The sequence below is a fragment of the Monocercomonoides exilis genome, assembly GCF_001643675.1.
Source record: "Monocercomonoides exilis strain PA203 chromosome Unknown scaffold32-1190040, whole genome shotgun sequence".
NCBI lineage: Eukaryota > Preaxostyla > Oxymonadida > Polymastigidae > Monocercomonoides > Monocercomonoides exilis.
Genome location: NW_027150577.1, coordinates 104,468 through 125,279, shown reverse-complemented (window position 1 = coordinate 125,279; position 20,812 = coordinate 104,468). Strand labels below are relative to the sequence as shown.

General features: G+C 39.2%; 7 protein-coding genes across 7 annotated transcripts; 4 read left to right on the top strand and 3 right to left on the bottom strand.

Moving 5' to 3' along the window:
- Positions 1-225: 225 nt before the first annotated feature.
- Positions 226-3,734, top strand: MONOS_2106 (putative piwi A). The gene is made up of 7 exons (XM_067872004.1): positions 226-438; positions 518-565; positions 622-1,396; positions 1,575-1,695; positions 1,878-1,880; positions 2,005-2,122; positions 2,327-3,734. Exons 1-7 carry the CDS (start codon positions 267-269, stop codon positions 3,529-3,531), a joined length of 2,442 nt encoding a protein of 813 aa, XP_067724549.1. The 5' UTR covers positions 226-266; the 3' UTR covers positions 3,532-3,734.
- A 127-nt stretch (positions 3,735-3,861) lies between these two features.
- MONOS_2107 (putative ubiquitin carboxyl-terminal hydrolase 4/11) lies at positions 3,862-9,627 on the top strand. Its single transcript, XM_067872005.1, has 3 exons — positions 3,862-4,079; positions 4,130-5,172; positions 5,708-9,627. Exons 1-3 carry the CDS (start codon positions 3,893-3,895, stop codon positions 9,419-9,421), a joined length of 4,944 nt encoding a protein of 1,647 aa, XP_067724548.1. The 5' UTR covers positions 3,862-3,892; the 3' UTR covers positions 9,422-9,627.
- Positions 9,628-9,671: 44 nt separating this feature from the next.
- Positions 9,672-15,915, top strand: MONOS_2108 (uncharacterized protein; the record flags this gene model as incomplete). The annotated part of the gene is made up of 3 exons (XM_067872006.1): positions 9,672-9,785; positions 9,844-9,869; positions 9,960-15,915. The coding sequence occupies 3 exons, from the start codon at positions 9,672-9,674 to the stop codon at positions 15,727-15,729; spliced, it is 5,910 nt and encodes a 1,969-aa protein (XP_067724547.1). The 3' UTR covers positions 15,730-15,915.
- A 15-nt stretch (positions 15,916-15,930) lies between these two features.
- Positions 15,931-16,443, bottom strand: MONOS_2109 (uncharacterized protein; the record flags this gene model as incomplete). Its single annotated transcript, XM_067872007.1, has 3 exons — positions 15,931-16,198; positions 16,242-16,327; positions 16,384-16,443. The coding sequence occupies 3 exons, from the start codon at positions 16,441-16,443 to the stop codon at positions 15,931-15,933; spliced, it is 414 nt and encodes a 137-aa protein (XP_067724546.1).
- A 127-nt stretch (positions 16,444-16,570) lies between these two features.
- On the bottom strand, positions 16,571-17,901 carry MONOS_2110 (Rac3b, Rho family GTPase). Its single transcript, XM_067872009.1, has 7 exons — positions 17,850-17,901; positions 17,704-17,752; positions 17,579-17,646; positions 17,485-17,528; positions 17,338-17,422; positions 17,167-17,280; positions 16,571-17,036 (listed from the first exon to the last, which is right to left on the bottom strand). Exons 1-7 carry the CDS (start codon positions 17,892-17,894, stop codon positions 16,884-16,886), a joined length of 558 nt encoding a protein of 185 aa, XP_067724545.1. The 5' UTR covers positions 17,895-17,901; the 3' UTR covers positions 16,571-16,883.
- A 32-nt stretch (positions 17,902-17,933) lies between these two features.
- On the top strand, positions 17,934-18,680 carry MONOS_2111 (putative small subunit ribosomal protein S25e). Its single transcript, XM_067872010.1, has 3 exons — positions 17,934-17,965; positions 18,064-18,150; positions 18,271-18,680. Exons 1-3 carry the CDS (start codon positions 17,963-17,965, stop codon positions 18,604-18,606), a joined length of 426 nt encoding a protein of 141 aa, XP_067724544.1. The 5' UTR covers positions 17,934-17,962; the 3' UTR covers positions 18,607-18,680.
- A 65-nt stretch (positions 18,681-18,745) lies between these two features.
- MONOS_2112 (2,3-bisphosphoglycerate-independent phosphoglycerate mutase (iPGM)) lies at positions 18,746-20,691 on the bottom strand (the record flags this gene model as incomplete). Its single annotated transcript, XM_067872011.1, has 2 exons — positions 18,746-20,546; positions 20,632-20,691. The coding sequence occupies 2 exons, from the start codon at positions 20,689-20,691 to the stop codon at positions 18,912-18,914; spliced, it is 1,695 nt and encodes a 564-aa protein (XP_067724543.1). The 3' UTR covers positions 18,746-18,911.
- Positions 20,692-20,812: the final 121 nt, after the last annotated feature.

The window sequence follows — 20,812 nt, the reverse complement described above, 5'->3', positions numbered from 1 at the left end:
AATAAACCAGGAATTATCAAAGCGAACGAAAATAATTCAAATCCTATCTTTTTCAAGAAATAAATAAAAATTTCATCGTAGGTCGTCTGGCTTAAACACATGAAATTTTGTTGTTATTTGTATTATGGTTTAAAGAGAAGAGAAACTTATATGTGTATATATTGTTTGATACTTAAAATTTGTTTTTAAACAATATTAAACATTTATCTGTCAAATCAAACCATTATACGCTCATAAATTGGATCTGTTTAGATTTTCCTTTCTAAATGACCACTGAATTAGCAAAAAGACCATTGGAGAATGTACCTACACCAGGATCAAGAACTGTTGGCGTTATTGCGAACTCATATAGATTGGATCTGAATATGTCAATGTATCAGTATTCTGTGCAATTTGAGCCCCCTCTTGATGGCGCAAGAGAAAGAAGAATTCGTGAAGGTCTGCATAATAACGTGCATTTAAATGCCTTTGAAATAATGTAACGTATGTTTTGTTTGACAATTTACTTGATTTGTAGGTTTAATGAATGAAATGATTCAAAAGAATTACGAAGGAGTTCAATGCGGTTTGCAATTTTAGTTAATAAACGATTCATGATTGATAATATATATTTGCATTAAGTATTTGATGGAACTGCATTGTATAGCTATGGCCAATCTATTGAAGAAAAAACAGTTGAATTGTCAAGGAAAAGAAAAGATGAAACTCATGTTTATAAATTGACAGTGAAATCTGCTAATGTTTACGTGCCATCTATGCCAGATTTCCCATACCAATGGTTGAATGTATTTATTAGAAACATTCAGCAAACAAAAGGATTTGTTCAAATAAGGCGTGACATGTTGGATCCAAATGATAAAACAACTATTGCAGGCACACGCTTGGAAATATGGAATGGAACGAGATTTGTAATTTATAGATCTATAAGTGGACCAACATTATGTGCTGATAAAGCCCACGCAATCATGCGTACAGACACATTATTGGAACAATGGAAGCAAGCACGATGCCGTCTGGATTCACCAGAAGCAGAAATGCTGAGAAATCAAGTAAAAGGGATGTGCATTGTCACAAAATATGGTCAACGTTGCTTCCCGTACATCGTGCTGGATATGATTTTAAACATGACCCCCAAAACATACAAATTCAAGCGTTCTGTGAAAATCGAGAATCATAAAGAAGAAGAAGGACAACCAAAAGACGACAAAAAACCAGAAGTCGAAGGAGAAGCACAAGGCGAATATGAAGTGAAGGAGGAGAGTTTGGAAGAGTATTATATGGATAGATACAACATCAGATTGGAGGACGATCAGCCAATCCTTGTTTGCAGACCATCAGGCAGAGGAGGTTCTCGCTTGGCTATGATCCCACTGCAAGTTGCATATGCTACTGGAGTGTATGTTTTCAATGAAAAAATATATTATTACTTTTTAAAGCATTAAAAAGGATCATTTTTGTTATTTTATGAATTAAACATTTTTGTTATGTTTATGGCTTCATTTTTTATTTCTGATTAAACGTCATTGAAAATCTTTATTTTTTATTTCTGTAATGTCTATGAATTATTTGTTTAGACCCGACAATGTTAGAAGAGATTTCATGATGATGAAGAGAATTAAGGAATCACATCAACTTTCACCTGTTCAGAGAAAGGAAATGATCGACAAAATTACACTGTCACTCTTTGAATCAACCGTCTGTCAAATTCATTTTTTGAAGTTATTTCTATTTCTTTATGTTTTTCTATTTCATTTTTCATATGCTAATCCAATTTTCTTGTGATGCATGTAATCATCGAATTTACATGTATATCCTTTCAAACGCATGCCCTGGCTGCTGTTTAACATTTATTCATCGTTGTAAACATATAAATTTAGAATGTTTGCTAATATTCTCGTTTCATATGGATTTATTTTTTAACAATTAAATCCTTTTTTTTTAACTTGCATTATCTTCAATTTGATTAAATCTTGTCATAATTATTATCCTTTAAAAAAAAAAAAGCAAATGGATACACTTGGAATTTCCATGAAAGAGAAGAAGATGATCCAAATCAATGCTCGTATGGCTCCACCAGTGGAACTTAGCTGGGGTGCTGGAAGAACCGTCACTGTTCAAAATGGTACGTACTTGCTTTTTTCCCCCCAAATAATTTTCAACTTTTCGAAACCCACTTTTTTTTAAATGTATTTTTCACTAAAACTTTCCAACATTTGTTCATTTTTTAAATGTAATGAACAATTATTTTCACCGACAACAACTCTCCATAATCCAACTCCATCACATTCATTTTCTTTCTTTCTTTCTTTCTTTTTTAAAAACAAAGGATCATTCCGCGATGCCACAAAGCAGAACTCTCTTCTTCGCCCCGTGCAGCTGACCAACTGGGTGGTTGTCTACAACGACCGCGACCAGTACTGCCTGGACAAGCTCCTCGACGGAATGCGCCGTGTTGCCCAGAGAACCACCATCGAGCGCCCGCGCGAGATCAAGCTGAGAGGAAGCCGCCCCCGCGACTTCTGCGAAGAGTTCGACCAGGCCTTCACCCCGCAGTACAAGAACGTGCAGCTCGTGATGTTCATTCTGCCAGACAAGGACACTGAACGCTACAGACAGCTGAAGTACATCACCGAAGTGAAAAAACCAGTCCCATCTCAGGCAGTCACAGCCATCAATGCGAAGAAAGCGCAGCTGTCGATGATCACTGGCCTCTGGACGCAGATCACGCAGAAGCTGGGCGGCGTGTGCTGGTCTATTCCACGCCCAGCCTTCACACGTGTGATTCCTCCGACCTCGTCGCCTGAGAAGGAGGACGGTGGTGTGATGGTGGCGTCCATCATCCTATCGAAGGGCAAGCAGATGAAGGAAGGCACCGCCGCGTTTGTGGCCTCGTTCAACCACGACATGACGCAGTTCCACCAGCGCACGATGAAGTGCCCGCCGAAGAGCGATGTTGTAGAGAGGAACTTTGACAGGTTCATGAAGGAGTCACTTGACAAATACCTCAGCGTCAACAGAAAGCTGCCAACTTGGGTGTTTGTGTACCACGACGGACTTGGTGAAGGCATGCTCAGCAAGTCTGTGAAACTCGAGTACCCGCAGCTGCTCAATGCTTTCCACCAGTTTGACCAGGACGGATACGAATACAAGCCCCGCCATGCGTTCCTGTGTGTGGAGAAGAAGACCAACCATCGCTTCTTCGATGTCTCAGGCCGCAATCCGCAGCCAGGGACGATCATCGACAGTGACATTGTGTCTGACGAGCTCTACGACTTCTTCATCATTGCGCAGTCTGTCAACCCACAAACAACCGTGCTGCCAGCAAGATACATCGTGACTGTTGACGAGAGCGGTCTGTCTCCTGCTGAGCTGCAAGACTTCACCCACCAGCTCTGCTACATGTACTGCAACTTCTTTGGCTCGATCTCCATGCCCCTTCCCATCCAGATGGCTGCGAAGCTCAGCCAACATTCACAGGAAGTTTTGAAAGGCGCAGATTCTAAATTGCCCAATGTTAGTTACCAGATATAAGTTGACAATTGCTTTATTTGATTATTGCTGTAAACAACACTTTTAATAATTTTTTGTAAGCTATGTCATCAAATTATGGCTTAATTATTGAATGTTAAACATCGCAAATCACTTATATTTTCACAATTTGTTAAAAATTATTCAAATCACATGTTTCAAATCATTATCATCATATGTAATAATTGATAAAACGTTTGATTGGAGATAAATGGTGCAAAAAGTTTTGAAAAGAGATGAAAATAAAGTTTTTCTCTTGTATTTCAAAAGAACTTAGAAATGAAAAACCCAAACATCAAAAACAAGAAGATTGCCCATTACAAAATAGGTGAAAATATCCTAAAATTTTGTTTTTTTCATTTTGATGGCGGAATTATCTCCTCTCGAAAAAGAATCCATTTCAAACGATATAGGCATATCAAATAAAGAAGTAGGATCCACTGCTTGCTTGATTACTCAAGATCTTGCTGACGAACTGATTGAAGGTGAATCTGTACAAATAATAGATAATCTGCCTTTGTTTAACAAAGAAAACTTTTCCCTATTTCAATGTATGCAATTGCATAGTGTATTTTTGTTTTGCCAAAGTTTCTTTTTTCAGATCAATGCCTTGGGAAGCATTTTAATATAGTTTCTGAAAAAACATGGAATTTACTTCAAAAATCCCTTGGCGGAGGACCAAAACTTGTAACAGAAATTGTATTAGATGGAGATAACAAAACCATTGAAAAAAGAATGAAGTATATTTGGTTTCAATTAAAAACTGCTAACGGACGTAAAGAGGAGCCTAAACTTATTGGATTCCGCCCTCGAGATGCAAAAGGAAACATTTTATTCAAAGTGTGTACAGAACTTGGAATAGGCTTCGACAGTGTCATTAAATTTTATAAATGCAGCGATAAAGAAGAATCATTTAAATTTATGACACTTTCAGATCTCGTGAAAATAGCAAAGCAATATCAAATCATAAAAGTTGAAGTTATTGAAAATTCAACATTTCAAGACGATGAATACTTTGTTTCGTTGTATATTAATGATGTTAAATCTTCAGAAATTGGCAAAAAACGTGAATTATCGAATTTTTCTTCATATTGGGCACCTAAATCCAATTTATCTCAGCTCACTTCTGGTTCATCATTAAGTCGAACAAGTTTAATATCAACGACACCTTCTTCGAGTTCAAGTATTTCAAGTTACAGCAGCAGCAAATTTTCGTCGAGTTATTCGTCATATTCGAGAAGTTCTCGATCGCCTTTGGGGGTCGTTGGCCTGGATAACCTCGGAAACACGTGCTTTATGAACAGCGGCTTGCAGTGCCTGTCTCAGTGTGTCCCGCTTGTTTCCTATTTCCTGTCGAACCACTTTGCGTTCGAGCTCAACACGCACAACCCGATCGGCTGCAAAGGAATGATGGCTGCCCAGTTTGCACGGCTGATGAAGGAGATGTGGGCTATTGGTGATTCGGGAAGTGTGAGTGGGAATGGAAGTGTGAGTGGGAGTGGAACAGGAGCGATGCTGAAAGCGAAGTGTGATTCGGTGTCTCCGAAGGTGATGAAGAAAGTGATTGGCTACTTTGCTCCGCAGTTTAAGGGCTGTCAGCAGCACGATGCACATGAGCTGCTCAGCTATGTGATCGATGGACTGGTTTGTGTATATGTGTAATTTTGAGTAATTTTGTGTTTTTTAATGTATTTTGTGTATTTAATGTGTTTGTGTGTGAATGTATCTGTGAGTATGAGTGTATGAGGGAGAATGAGTGTTGATGAATGATGATGAGTAAGTGCTTATATGTGTTTGCATGGATATTTAAATGGATTATTGTATTTTTCTTTTTTCTTTTTTCTTTCTTTCTTTTTTTTTTTATTTGAGAATTGTTCAATTTTGGGGGAATGAAAATAAATAAATAAATAAATAAATAAAGCAGAACTGAAATTGTTTTTGTTTAAACAGATTACAGTTTTGCTTTGAAAATTTTCTTTGTTTTGAAAATAGTCGATAATAATGAGTCATTTTTATTTAATAACAATACAATTTTCTTTTCTTTTCTTTTCTTTTTTTCATTTTTTCATCAATTTATTCTCTAAACTTCACCCTCCATTTTTTTTCCTCCCCATTTCCATTTTTATTCCCTCCCTTTTCCTCTTCCAAACCTCAACATCCCCAACCACCACAACCGCAGCACGAAGACCTGAACCGCATCCGCCACAAGCCCTACACCGAAATGAGCGACGACCATCTGCTGGACGACACAAGCGAGGCACAGATGATGTGGAGGCGGCACAAGCTGCGCAACCGCTCTGTGGTTGTGGACTTGTTCCACGGCCTCTTTCGCTCCTGTGTGAAATGCCCAGACTGCGACAGAGAAAGCATCAGATATGACCCTTTTTCAGTGATTCCGCTGCCGCTCCCAGAGGAAAACACGATTGAGGTGTTTGTGGTGTATGTGCCCTTGAACCCGGGCACACAGGAGCTGGAAAGGAGAGTAGGGGGGAAATGGTTTGGGGAAGAGGAAGAAGAGGAAGAAGAAGAATGCGATGCAGGTAATAATACTAATGAACAAAAATTCAAAAGTCAGAAAAATAAAGCATCATCTTCCAGCACAATCAGAGACAAACAGAATGATGTCTTTTCTCGTTCTTCAGAGGTGCTGTGTGCGTTTTCGACGCCTTTCTACACGCGATGCATAGATCTTGTTCTGACTGTCTCGAAGTTTGCGACTGTTGGAGATGTGTTCCGCATTCTGCACAACACTCTGCAGCTGAAGAGGAGAGGGAACGGACAAAGGGGAAGCAGCATAGGAAATTCTTGTGCAGTCGGAAAGGAGAAAGAGAAAGAGAAAGGTGAAGGAAAAGAGAAAGAGAAAGAGAAAAGGAAAAGGAAAAAGAACGGACAAGGAAGCGAGGAAGTACCGATGGTTGGATGTGATATGGCGTTTGGGTACATCTTCAAAGTATATGACGCAAAACAGGAGCTGAATGGGTTGTATCAGAACAGACTGACAGTGTTTGAGGTGGACGCGCCGGGGAACTATGTGAAGACATACGGATCGTCTTCTTCTTATTCTTCTTATTCCTCTTCTTATTCTTCTTCTTCCTCTTCTTCCTCGTTCTACTGGCAGAGTCAGAACTCCTGGAAACACACAACCACAGAAAAGGAAGAAGAAGCAAAACGGAAAAAAGCAGAGGAGAAGGCGAAGGAAGAAGAGGAGGATATTGTCAACATGAAAGTGATGAATGTGACAGCGAAGAAAGAAGACGCAGCCAGAACTGCATACTCAACTTCTGTTTTCCCATACGCCACCACACCATGTGCTATGCCTTTTATGACGAGTGTGCGATTGAATCATATGAGTGAGTATGATCTGCAGCGTGTGGTGTGGGAGCGGCTGAAGAGGCAGATGGACCCGGTGATGCTGAAGATGTGGATGGAGAGCGAGGAGAGGAGGAAGGTGGAGGAGTGGGAGAGGAAGGGGAGAGAAGAGGGAGAAGGAGAAGGAGAAAGAGAAAGGGAAGCGTTTCCTGATATTGGAAAGGAGAGGAAAATCGAATTAGATGCAAAGAAGATGGAAGAAAAAGAAGAAGAAGAAGAAAAGAAGGTTAAACGGAAGTTTGTTGAGCCATTTTTAGGGGAAGGTGGATGCTTTGAGAAGGAAACCATTTCACAAACAGTGTTTTCAGAGAAGAAGATGGAAGGGAGGCAGAATCCGTGGTTTATCCAGTACATGAACAACTATCTGGTGAATGAGAGGGAAGAGGAAGAGAACAAATGGAGCAGAGAAGAGAGGAAGAAAAGAGAGGAAGAAAGTAAAATGAGAGAAAAACTGAAGGAGGAGAACAAAGAAAGAATACGATTGGGGCTAAGTGTGTTGACTGAAGAAGAATGGAGAAAGCAAAATGATGCAAAGTTTTCATTGTCTTCAGATTCTGATGCAATATCAACATCAACATCAACAGAAACACAATATTCTTCACTAACAGGAATCAAAACCACAGACTCCACAAGATCCACACCGAAATTACGTTTTAGTGATTATGAGCAGCAAATGAAGTGGATGCAATCTTTACCTTTACCCTCACGTGCCCTCACTCCATATCGTCTTGTTGTTGGGAAGCTGGACACACAAAGAAGTCCCAGGGAAGTTGGGAGGGCTAAGGAAGGCAATGTGAGGGAGTTGCTAAGATATGACGATCAGCTGACTGTTGTGTGGATCTGCCCGGAGTGTGTAGACTGGGAGAAAGCTGTGGATCTTGTGCCGCATACGACGAAGAAGGAGCATCTTGCACAGAAGAAAGAGGAGGAAAACGTGATGTTGTATAGTGATAAAGAAGCACAGATGAAGAAGAATAAGAAGAAGAAAGCTTCGATATATGACTGTTTTGATTTGTTTACCACACGGAAGGAGTTGGATGAAGACAACATGTGGTACTGCCGCAACTGCAAAGAGCACAAGAAGGCGATGAAGACGATGGAGATATGGAGATTTCCCCCAATTCTTGTGCTGCAGCTGAAGCGGTTTTCGATCGGGCGTTCGGTTTATTCTTCTTCGAAACTGGATTTGTTTGTGGATTATCCAGTGAATGGACTTGATTTGAGGGGTTATGAGAAATGCGGAGAGAGAGAAAGGGAGAAGATGATGGAGATTGTGCAGATGAGGTATGCGTCTGTGGAGGAAAGAGTGAAGATGATTGAAAGGGCAGTGAAGAAGAAGAGGAAGGAGTTGAAGATGATGGAGGAGAAAGGAAGAGAGTGGGGGAGAATGGAGGAAGAGAGTCAAATCAAAGAGGATGATGGGAATGTGAGGGAAGAGAAAGAGAAAGAGAAAGAGAAAGAGAAAGATCCATATGGATTCATAGATGAATCACAAGAAAAAGAAGAAGATAACGAAGCAGAGCTGATGGAAGAGAAGAAAAAAATGCTGGCTGAGATGCGGGAGAAGATGGAGAGGGAAGGGAGGAGCGAAGAAGAGATTAGAAAGGTGCTGATTCAGATGTATGAAGACATGTCAGATCTTCATTGGACTCCTTCAATCAACAACGTTAAGGACGTGTCAAATTGCAGCGATACAAGCAAATTGCACTCTTTTTCGTCTCAATCATCATCATCATCTTCTTCTTCTTCCTCTTCTTCCTCTTCCTCTTCCTCTTCTTCTTCTCCTCCTCCTCCTCTTTCTCCTCCTCTTTATTCCCCCGCCTTGTATGACCTGTATGCTGTCTCTATTCACAGTGGCTCCACATACGGCGGGCATTACACAGCATACGGCTTCAATGTGACAACAGGAAAATGGATATCATTTAATGACTCGAGTGCGGTGGAGATGGATAATGCATATGGAAGCTATTCTTCTTATTCTTCTTATTCTTCTTATTCTTCTTATTCTTCTTATTCTAATTCTTCTTCTTCATCATCATTGTCATCATCATCATCTTCTTCTTCTTCTCCTCCTCCTCCTTCTCCTTCTTCTCTTTCTTCTTCCACTCCTCCTCCGCTTTCCTCTCCAAATTCTATCAGTTCGCTGTCTAAAGTGGTTATTCCTGATGCTTACATCCTTTTCTACAAGCGGAGGGGCGTGCCATGGTCATTAAATATGCTGCTGGAGGCAATCAAAGAAGGCGAAAGATGGGAAAATGTGATGAGGAAAGAGAAGAAAGAACAGGGGATGAGAAGAACAGCTGTTGGCTTTGAAAACATTTCAGATCAATCTGAAGATTTGCAGAAAACAGAAAAAAGTGCACTTGATGGTTCTGATCTAGCTGATGCAGCCAATTGGTTAAATGCATCAGATTTGGATGAGATTGAAAAGACAACATGCATAGATGCAGAAGAAAAGAAGGAATCAGAACGAAAAGGCCATTCATTGTACACCGGCCCATCAGGTTACTATCCATATTATTAAGCAATTATTTTTTTAAAAATATAAAAAATATTTTTTGTTATCTTTTTTAAAAAAAGTTGAATTTTTGCTTTTTAATTTAAAAATAGTTGGCATTTCTTAGCTTACCTATTATTTTATGAGTGCACGAATATTAAAGAATAATTGTTCAATTAGAACCATATCAAATTTTCAAGTGGAATTCAAAAATTGAAGATGAGTTTTAATCAGTATTAATTCTATATTTTGTTATATCTCTTATTAAATATGTGCTATGAAATATGCTGTTGATTTTAGATTCGTCGCAGACACAAGATACAGACTTGAAACTTTGGACAAAAAGAATTCTGGAAATGCTTCAAATCCACTCGAAAATGCCCCCCACTTGGTTTTTCTTTTTATCTTACACCTTCCTTTAAAATGTTATTTTGTTTTATTTTTAAAAGAAGCCAGAAAATGCTTTTGCATCTATGTTTGTGAATTTTTTGAAAAATAGTTTTAATCATTTGAGACGAAATATGCTCTCTATTTTTATATATATATATATTTATTATCAATAAAGATTTGACTTGCATAAAGGAGGAATTTCACAAGAATCACATTCATTTCCAACATTGAAAGTTTCATGGGCTGCTCAAGACTCACGTCAAACGCAGACGCTACCTACAACAGAAGAGCCTTGCTTTCCAAAGAGCAGAAAGAAAAAGAAGGGAAAAGCAAGGGCCCTTGATGGATTTACTCAACCATATCACTTTCCTGATTTATATACTTCTCATGCTTCTTCATTACACCGTTCTCCACCAAAGAATTCGAGTTCTTCATTTCATGATTCTATACATCCTTCATTAAAAACTACATCACCTCATCTTGCACATCAACCTGGTTTGGCGAAGTATTCTCCAAAAACATCCCCATATCTAATTGAGCCTTTAGCATCAGGAACAAAATGCACTGTCTGCCCAAGAGTAGTGAAACCAATCGAAGTTGAATTTGAACCAGACAATGAGGATCTTAAAAGGGCTGAAGAATTAACAAAAAAATATATAGCTCAGGCGAATCAAAAGCCACAAGAGCGTTCTTTTTCATATCCATCAGACAACAGAAAAAATGAAAAAAAGAAATATTCAGAAAACATATCAGAAAATAAAGAAAATACAAGAGATGCGTACACATTTTGTAATGATATTTGCTCAAACGATGATGAGATACTTTCTGCTGAAAAAGAAAAGCAGCAAGCGTCTTACCCTTCGCCTCAAACACGTGAGTATTCACCTCAACTTTTCACAAGTCACCAATCATTACCTTCTAATACATCTCCTTCTGATACAGCGATATCAATTAACGAACCCCAATCCACAAGCCCATCATTGTCATTTCAACATATTTCCCACACGTCGCTCGGTTCTTCGCAGTTTCTTGAGCCAATGTCGGAAGTTGTGCTTCCGCTAGCAATGTGTCCGCCTCGTGTAACTTGGATGGCCGCTGAGCAGGAACCGCAGGGGACTGTGACACTTGCACATTCTCCAGTGAAAGAGAAAGAGAAAGAGAAAGAAAAGATTGAACAGGAAAGCGGATTGGCTGGTTTGGACGAGGAGCGAAAAATGAATGAAAGAGAAGGAGCGGTTAAAGGTGCATCGAAGTGCGATGTGCAAAATCTGAAGCCAAAGAAGAAAAAGAAGAAGAAGAAGAAGAAGAAAGCAACAATTAAAAAAGGAGCACAAGCAAAAGAAGATCAAAATAATCCACTTAATGAGCTTCATAAGCCTCAAGATATTCATAAAAAGGAAGATGAATTGTATTCATCGAAAAAGAACCGAAGCCGATCGAGGCAGCGAATGGTGAGTGATAGCATTCCAGAGACAGATGAAGAGAATGAATCAGAAGGCAGATCTGAAGAAAAGGCTCAAAAACGCAAGAATTCATCTTCCAACCGCAAAAAAGAAGAGAAAAAGCACAAACATTCCAAACACAGGAAGGAGAAATCAGAAGATGAACAGACAGAAACAGGAAAAGAGGAGGAAGAAGAGGAAGAAGAGGAAGAAGAAGAAGATGATGATGAAAGTAAAAGCGAAAATGAGAAAAATGGCAAGCGAAAAGCAATGAGGGAAAGATCTTCTTCGAGTGATTCGTCTGGCAGCAGAAGTCATCATCATCATCACAATCATCATAAGCATCACAAAAGAAGAGGAAAATCCAAGTCACACAAAGAACAAACAGATAGCACGTCAGAAAGTTCAACTGAAGAGTCAAAATCAGATGAAGATACATCAGCAGATGATGATGATGACGACGACGATGACAGAACAGACAGTTCGACTTGTTTCAGTGCCTCAATCAGTGAAAAAACGAAAAAACGAAAGGAAAGCAAAAACAAACAGACAAACAGAAAAGAGGACGAGAAAGGCGATTCGGGAAGAAAAAGAGGGAAGACTTCCAAACGTTCCAATAGAGTAAAAGAGGAAAAATTGCAGGAAAAGCTGCTTGAAAGAGAAAAAGGATGGAAAATGACGCTGTCGACGGAAACGCCACGAAGAACAAAGAAAAGACAAGCAAAAGGCAAAAAGGAAAGCAATTCTTCAACGCCTGCTGGAACTGTTACAGAGGCATCTGCAAAGCCAAAGGCAATTCATCCAGTGTCTCAAAGAAAGTCATCAAATGACAGAAATGAAGGTGAAGCATCTGGTACAGAGCCTGAAAAGCAGCACAACAAAGGAATTCCACAACATAACCTCACTCACAAGAACCAACGAAAAGTAGTTAAAAGCAAAAGCAAACCGAAAAGCAAAAAAAATCAAGTAAGCACAGTGCAACCTCTTCTTATGGCAACAGAAATCAAAGAAAGAAACCGGGCAGCTGCGCTAAGTCAATACCCTGGATTTGGTGGAGCTCCTTCTTCTTCTTCTGATGCTGCTTATGCTTCTGCTTCTGGTCTTCCATTTGCTTCAACTTCTGCTCCTTCCTCTTTTGCTGCTGTAACTTCGCCTGTGACTCAGCCGCTTCGTCCATTTGAGGCGTATCGGCAGTCGCTTTATGCGCAGCCACAGCTGTTCACTCAACATGCCAATGCTTCTTCCTCAATCAGATCGGCAGCACAGCCAGAGGATTCTTTTATGCAGACAGCCAGAACGACCGCTTCTCAAAAGACACATTCCTTTTTGCAGCCATCGCCGTCGCCTTCACAGCCACTTCCACCGCCTTTGTCGTCAGCTGCTCCTCATTCAACACCATCTTCTTCTTCATCCTCCTCTTCTTCCTCTTCTTCGATTTCTTCTCCATCCACATCACATACAGCGCATGTTTCTTTTTCTGATGTGATTCAAGGAACAGAAACGACTCCTGTGCACCCTCCAACCCCACTTTCCTCCCCAATCTTTTCACAACGCACAATTCGCACACCACTCACACCATCCACTTCTTCTTCAGCATCTTCCTCTTATTCAGCATCTTCTCTTTCTTCCTCTTTGCCTTCGATCTCAAGATCATCACCTTCTCAATCTCCTTTTGCCCGTCAGCAGCAACAGCAATGGCTTAACCAAAGCCCAGGCTTGCCAATGACTGCTTCTGGACAAATGAGCTTTTATCCATCACAATCACGCTCTTCTCCCAGTGTTTATGGATCTCCATCTTTGCTCCCTCAAAATGGAGCATATCAAGCAGCATTAGCAGCATCGACACTATCAGCACAAACATCTTCACAATCTCCATTCCAAGCGAGGCAGCCTTTTTACCCTGCATTTCCAACATCTTCGAATGCACCACAAGCTTTTCAATCAGCAAGCAGTTATCCAGCCACGCCCGCGTCTTTTTCGTCACTGTATGCTTCTCCCATTCATCCGTCACTTCAGCATCTGTCTCTAATGTCTGGAACGACCTCTCCTTCTTCTGCAGCATCTTCGCTTTTGAATGAAGGAACAGCCAATTCGCATCAATCACAAAACGACAAAAGTGGACATTTGGCGAAGAAAACCACACGTCGACATAAGAAAAATGGCAAAAATGAAGAAAGTTCTGAAGAATTTCACAAAAGCCATTCTTCTCAACGGAGACGGAAACAACGAGAAGAGGAAGAAAGCAGCGACGAGGAAGAGATGGAGCTCAGTGCGGATGATGAGGCAGAAGAGTCGTCTGACAGATCTTTGCGCTCGCTTTCTGCTCTTTCTTCCTTCAGCGATTCTGCCGAGCAGCCAAGCAACAGCACACAACCATCAACAGAAAGAAATATTCAACCAGAAAATTCAGTGAAAGCCAAAGAGCAGGATTCACATATGCATTTGACTGCTATTGATAAACCGACTGAAGATGGGAATTCTTCGTTCGTTCCATCATACACGCTGTCTCCTTCGTCATCACATGGCAAGCAATCAAGACAAAATGTGGAAGAACCCAAATTGGATGTTTCATCACAAGACATTGCAGTTGTTGTTGGAACTCCTGTTCATTCAGACTCGAATATGCGCTCCACAATCTCTTCAGGTTCTTCACTTCCTTCTCTTTCCTCCCATTCTATTCATTCTTCTCACTCTTCACATTCTTCTCCATCCTCAATGAAAACAGCTCACATCGATTCTGTTCCATTGCACAATGATGCATCACGGATGCAAACACACAACACTTCAGTCTCTTCTTCTCCTTCTATCAACACTCAGAACACATCTTCTTTGTCTGCCTCATCTCGTTCAAGTCCGCAGGTCCTGTCACACACTGAAAACAACCTTCAATCAACAGCTGGATCGGGCCCGCTTCCATCGCATGTATCTCAACAGGGAATGTTTCCATTCACCATTTCACAGCCTCCGCCAATGAATCAGGCTTCTTTGAATTCTTCTCTAAATTCCTCTTTGAATTCACCTTCGACTCTTCAGCTTTTGTCGGCTTCGCTTTCATCAGCTCCTGAAAGAGTCGCTAAATCTATTGAAGAAGAAGAAAAAGAGGCAGCTGAAAGGGCAAAGAGAACGCGCAATGGTGTTGAGGAATTCTTTCTTCCTTTAAAAACAGCTTCATCCATTGAAGAAGCTGAAGCCAAAGACGAGAAGATTGATCAATCGGAGCATCAGCAGTTTTCTGAAGGGGTGTCATTATCTTCCTCTCACACACATCCTTCGAGCTATTCTGCGGACAATGAAAAGCATCCAGATTCACAGATTTCTTTCGCTTCTCCATCAACCGCCCCGACTTATCTTTCCATTCGTGCACAGTCTCAAAAGAACAATTCATCAACTCAGCAAGCAAACTCTTCTTCATCCTCTTCTCCGCTTCGCTCTTCTTTCCTTTCAACAGCAGCAGCGGAAGCGGCAGTGGAAGCGGCAGAAGCGGAAAGAAATGAAAAGACAAACGCATCCAATCAATTTGCGGGCGATGCAACTGCAGAGTCGCTTCATTCGACCAAGCTTTCATCTGCACTGAACACGCCCACAAAGGAATTCAGTCGCAAAGAGCAAACTTCGTTTCAAACTTCACAAGCGAACACAACGACACATTCAAATGAAGCAATGAGTAAACAAGCTTCAACAGCACTTAGTGCAAATCCCAAATTCATGGCATCTGGTAATAATTCTCATTCGGCATCTTCTCTTGATGAATCCTCTTTGTCGTCTCTATCAGCTCTCTTAACGTCTTCTGTCATTTCACCTGGAAGTTCGCTTCTGAACAGCTCAATTACTTCACCAGGCTCTGCTTCTTCTTCTTCTTTCACTTCAGATCGATCGTCGCTGTCTCCTCTTTCTTCGCTTTCGTCATTAAACACATCATCTTCTGCGCCTTCTTCTTCTTCTTCCAATTTATCTTCTTCAACACTTGCTTCAGCTTCAGCTTCAACTTCTGGTTCGTTATCTTCGCAGAATTCTTTGCTTTCATCGCGTTCGAAACCTCCGCGCCCTCCTTCATCTTCCTCAAGCTCTTTCAGCCAGTTGCTTTCTTCAAGCAATTTGAATGCTAATAATTTAGACGATTCTAAAGAAGTATTTGGGGAAGACAATGAGGAAGAAGAAGAAGAGGAAGAAGAAGAGGAAGAAGAGGAGGAAGAGGAAGAGGAAGAGGAAGAAGAAGAAGAATTTGAAGAAGAAGAAGAAGAGGAGGAGGAGGAGGAAGTTGAAAAGAAGGAAAACGAAGGAATGACTGAAAACGAAAAATCGGAAAAACATGAAAATAACTCCATGCTAATTGAAAAAGACGATGTGCATAAACTAGACGCAAGTGGAGATGGAGTAAAAATTCTTTCTGAAATGGAAAAGGATGGAAATTTGCTCTTTAATGATTCTGAAGTGTCAAAACTTGAAGACCTCTCAAAGGATTATTCCAAAGATGTCAATGACAGCTTATCCACCAACATTTAAACCACAAAAGTTTTCATAATTTTGGTAATACAATTTATCTCTCTTTAAAAAATGATGTTGCGTTGCAATTGTTATTCTTTATAAGTACAAAATGTTACGTTGTTAAATAATATGTCTGCTTCATCTTCAACATTTGTATTATTTCACTTAAATTAATTTTAAAAATGATAATAAATGAAAAAAAAATATTGAACAGAATATTTATGATCCTTCGGGCTTTGCAAGCGCTGGAAGAAGTGGAGATAAAGTAATTGATGAGTCAGATTGGATAAGTGGGGACAGCAATTCTTCTGAAGCTTGTAAATATTTATCTTGTTGAATTGGAGTGGATAGAATTGAAGAATCATTTTGCATTAATTTACAATCTGCTTGCTGTGATTGCTTACATGACTGCTTTTGACTTTCTGCATTTCTTATTTCTTGTTGAGCTTTCAACGAAAGGAGGGCTTCAAATGAAGTGATTCTTTGTCTAAATTTCAAATGTAAAAGGTGAATAAGTCAGGAAAGCATACTGTTTATCCTCTTGACTCTCTTGAATGCCTAACTCTTCATAAAGTGTAGGAATGGCCAGTGAAAGTTTAACTGCATCTGATGATATCTCGTTTAAATACTTTTAAAGAAAGTTACATTTTTTTAATCTCAATAAAAAAATACTGCTTGTGCTGATTGCAGAAATTGATCCCTTTGACACAACCATTCAAATAAATGTGTCATTTGCTTCAGCGAATCTAGTAAAGCAAATTGACTCTCCTTTGAAAAAATTAATATTATTTCAATAAAACTGCGCACACCTCCGGCTGGAGGCCAGCATCTTCCTTTTCCAATTTTCGAGCTAATGAATTAAATTTACATTGTTTCTCTTGGAATTGATGCTCAAATTCGGAATAATCCGATTGCATAAAGTTCCTTTCAAAAAAAAATCAAAATAAAAAATAAATTGTGGTAAAATGAATGATGTGATCAAAAATTATAGAAAACTTAAAACAGCAAAGAAAACTTGACTTTGGGAAATAATTGTGTTATGAATTATGCAAAAATAAAATAAAATAAAATAAAAAATTAAAATGATAAATAAAATATAATTTGGTGGTAACGTAAAATAAACGTCTAACTCACAATTAATGAAATGAATGCTTTTAAACTTCACAGCTAATTTACATAATAACGCAGCAACCTGATTTCGCTGCTACAGGTGGTTCAAAGTGAGCTTTCATAATGCTTTGAAATACTTCCTCAACGTTCCTCCTTTCCTTTGCAGAACACAATACAACACCTGCAGCTTTTATACTTTTTGCAACTTCTTGAATCTGCATTTTTTTTGAGCATTGCAAAATGCGAGAATATGATGTGAATATAATAGTTGAAAATAAAAACAGATGAAAGAAAACAAAAATTTATAAAGCTCGTTTCTTGTATCTTCAAAAGCAATATCCAAACCATTTCATCTGTGCAAACATCCGGTGCTTTTTCATCAGCATCACGGAGATCAATTTTTGTTCCTGCTAAAACAATAATTGGATCTTTTATAAATCTGGTTATTTCCGGATACCACTTTCGAATTTCAAAAGAATGATATTATCCTTAACATTTCAATTACGCAAAGCAAACCTTTGTTTGAATTGAAGTTAATGAACTTTTTTCAACTGTACAAAAGCACATAAGAACAACGTTTGTATCAGCGTAAGCCAGCTGTCTGTTTTTCAAAGTGCATTAAACATAGGATGAAATATTGTTCAAATGATTTCAATAAAAAACCTTTGATCGTCAAATTCATATTGCCCAGCTGTATCCCATATAGACTAAAATATAAATCTTCAATGAATGTCGAATAAAAACAAATAATACATACCAGCATCACAGGTTTTCCATTGTATGAAGCATTTGCGTTATAATTGTCATAGACAGTTGGAATGTGATCTAACAAAATATACAAAATGTTCAAGTAAAAATCTCTTGAAATAAAGGAAAATAAACCATCTGGAAAAGAGTTATTCACATAAACATATAGTAATGAAGTTTTCCCCTAAATATTCAGTAAAAACCAGTTTGGAAATCATTTGGTTGAAAATAAGAAATTAAATAATAAAGATATATAAATGTTTTGTAATTCTGCACCATACCACTGCGCCATCACCCACAACAACAACTTTAAGATCTTCTGCCATTTGATCTGTTTCTATTATTACTTAAAATTATTAGGTCATATTTGGAAATTTCAGATCAAACTTACATCATGGTTAGGCAATTTTTTATTTATTGATGAATTTAATACAATTACAACTTGCTCATTATGAATTTGTTAATAACTTTAAAATTATATTCCGCAAAATATAGCCAGCAAAAGAGCAATCAGGAGGAAAAAGCAAACAAATTCAGGCCGCTAAATCTGCAGCCCGCCACGGAGCTAAGCAAGTTAAAAAGGTTAGACTCACGTCTTCTCAGTTTTTTATTATAAAAAACTTTGCACGATTGTTATAATTTATTTCCAAATTTGGAAAATGTTATTGATCTTAAAAATCTTCTTCAAATATTTTTCTTTAGAAATGGTCAAAAGTATCGACCAAGGAACAGAAAGGAGCAGCAGCCGTTTTGCTCGATGCTCCGTCATATGCAAAACTCATATCAAGTGTCCCAACAATGAAGAATATCACTATTGCCTCTGTTGCTGATCGTCTTCAATGCAACTTGACTGTTGCACGCCGCGCAATTCACATGCTCAGCCGCAAGAAGATGATTAAGCCATTGGTTCGTCACGGATCATTTGTATTGTACACACGCTTCCCAGCAAAAGAAGCTGAACTTAAAGCAGCTGAAGAGGCAAAGGCTGCAGCCAAAAAACCACAGGCTGCAAAAAAGGCAAAGGCTGCATCTGAGTAAATCTAATTTCACTTCTCCAATTGCTTTTTTTCTCAAAACAATTTTGAACTGAATCGCAATGTATTTTTTTGTTCTTTAATGGAATGCTTTGCTTCATTGGCTGTTGTATTGTGCAAAATGAAATATTGAAAAAGGGATAATGCGCATGTCTATGAAAAAATTGAATGTTTTCGTTTAAAAAGATACTTTTTGAAGTGATCGAAAATTTAAAGCGTTTCAGATTTTCAAGTGATAAAAAAAATGAAATAGATTGCGATAATTTTGGAATTAGAGATGTAAAATTGTTAAAAAGTCTTTTGGTTCGTCTACTTCAGCTGAATCATGCTCTTACGATAGACGTCAGGTGCTTCAAATCCTAAAAGATTCATAACTGTTGCTGCAATGTTGGACAGTCCAGCACCTTCTTTTCCTTCACCATCAGGCTTAACTGAATCTGGAATAAGTGTATATTCACCTTTGTATGTGTAGTCAGTGACAGAGAACAAAACAGGTGCACAAGTGTGTGATGTCTTTGATCCTTTGTGATCTTTGTCTTCAACATTACCGTGGTCAGCTGTGATTATCAGAATTCCATTCTGAGCACGCACAGCAGCATCCAATCTGGCAATTTCTCTATCGAGGCATTGCACACATTTGACGCAAGAGTCAAAGTTTCCAGTGTGACCAACCATATCTCCGTTGGCATAGTTCACGCGGAGGAAGCGGTATTTCTTGGATTCCAGAGCAGCAACAAGTTTGTCAGTGACTTCTTTGGCTTTCATCTCTGGATGAGTCTCTGTTTCAGAATTTGGAAGTGATGGGACAACTTCGTACAACTCATGGGCTTCATCGATATATCCGCTCTTGTTTCCATTCCAGAAGAATGTGACATGACCGAATTTGTGTGTTTCAGCAATGGCATACGATGGTACACCAGAGGCAAGAAGATACTGGGAAAGTGTGTGTGAGATCTCTGGTGGTGGAACAAGAAACTGTGAGGGAATATGAACCTCAGTATCGTACTCAAGAAGACCTGCATAGCGCACCTTGGGCTTTGTTCCACGATCAAAGAAAGTGAATTCAGTATCAGGAAGCTCAAATGCTTTGCTGATTTGAATGGCACGATCTCCACGGAAATTCCAGTTGATGACAGCATCTCCATCCTTCATTTTTCCGATGGGGGATCCAGCTTCATCGACAATGACAAACGGAAGATTGTATTGATCCTTTTTGTCGGGGAAAGCAGCTCTGCATGCTTCAATAGCTTCGCGAGCAGAGTGATAGTATCCCTTGTACTTGTCGCTAATGTCTGCCTCTTCGACAATTCCATGAACCATGGAATTCCATCCACGGCGTACAATGTTCCAGTCAGAGTTGTAACGATCCATGGTCACGTACATTCTCCCACCTCCTGAAGCAATCTTCGCATCAACTCCCTTTGCTGCGAGTGAAGCCAATTTTGCTTCAATCATGTCAATGTATTTCAAGCCAGACTCTGGTGGGACATCACGTCCATCGAGAAGAACGTGGATTCTGAGTGTTTTGATGCCTGTTTCGACAGCACCATCGATTAACTGTTCAACTTGTCCGATATGAGAGTGGATGTTACCATCAGAAAGAAGACCAAACATATGCAAAGTTCCACTGTGGCTTGCTGTTTCACCTACAACAGTTTTCCAGTTTTCGGTTTTGAACATTCTTCCGGTCTTGAAACTTTCATCAACCAACATGGTTCCTTGGCTGTAAATTTGGCCGGCACCCATTGCATTGTGCCCAACTTCGCTGTTGCCCATATCAGATTCTGATGGAAGTCCAACAGCAGGTCCGTGAGCACGGATTTGCTTGTACAAACCGGCTGATTTTGACTTTTCAATAAGATCATTTATATAGGTAGGATGTGCAGCAACAATTGGGTTTGCACTGGGATCATCCTTTCCAAGGCCATATCCATCAAGGATGCACTTTAGAGCAAAAGTGTATTTTTCAGTTAAAATGAAGCAAAAAATTGTAGCTTAACAACAAAGTGTTATTATAAAAAATACACACCAACACAATGGGACCCTCTTTGCGGAAACCACTTGGAAGAGCAGAAAGTTTATACGACATATCGAAAATGATTTGATCGACAACCATTTAGTTTTTTTGTTTATAAAACATAATTGAATGAATGATAAGTTGACATCAAAATGTAGCAGGTTGAAAGATAAAGATAAAATGTTATTTTCAT

Coding starts and splice junctions, on each gene's coding strand:
- MONOS_2106 (XM_067872004.1), top strand. CDS start 267: ATGACCACTGAATTAGCAAAAAGACCATTGGAGAATGTACCTACACCA. Junction 566..621: donor TTACGAAGGAGTTCAATGCG/GTTTGCAATTTT, acceptor ATTTGCATTAAG/TATTTGATGGAACTGCATTG. Junction 1,397..1,574: donor GTTGCATATGCTACTGGAGT/GTATGTTTTCAA, acceptor TTATTTGTTTAG/ACCCGACAATGTTAGAAGAG.
- MONOS_2107 (XM_067872005.1), top strand. CDS start 3,893: ATGGCGGAATTATCTCCTCTCGAAAAAGAATCCATTTCAAACGATATA. Junction 4,080..4,129: donor AAACTTTTCCCTATTTCAAT/GTATGCAATTGC, acceptor TTCTTTTTTCAG/ATCAATGCCTTGGGAAGCAT. Junction 5,173..5,707: donor GCTATGTGATCGATGGACTG/GTTTGTGTATAT, acceptor CCACAACCGCAG/CACGAAGACCTGAACCGCAT.
- MONOS_2110 (XM_067872009.1), bottom strand. CDS start 17,894: ATGGCAGAAGATCTTAAAGTTGTTGTTGTGGGTGATGGCGCAGTG. Junction 17,529..17,578: donor ATGGAAAACCTGTGATGCTG/GTATGTATTATT, acceptor TTTATATTTTAG/TCTATATGGGATACAGCTGG. Junction 17,423..17,484: donor TATGAATTTGACGATCAAAG/GTTTTTTATTGA, acceptor TTTGAAAAACAG/ACAGCTGGCTTACGCTGATA.
- MONOS_2111 (XM_067872010.1), top strand. Junction 18,151..18,270: donor GAGCTAAGCAAGTTAAAAAG/GTTAGACTCACG, acceptor ATTTTTCTTTAG/AAATGGTCAAAAGTATCGAC.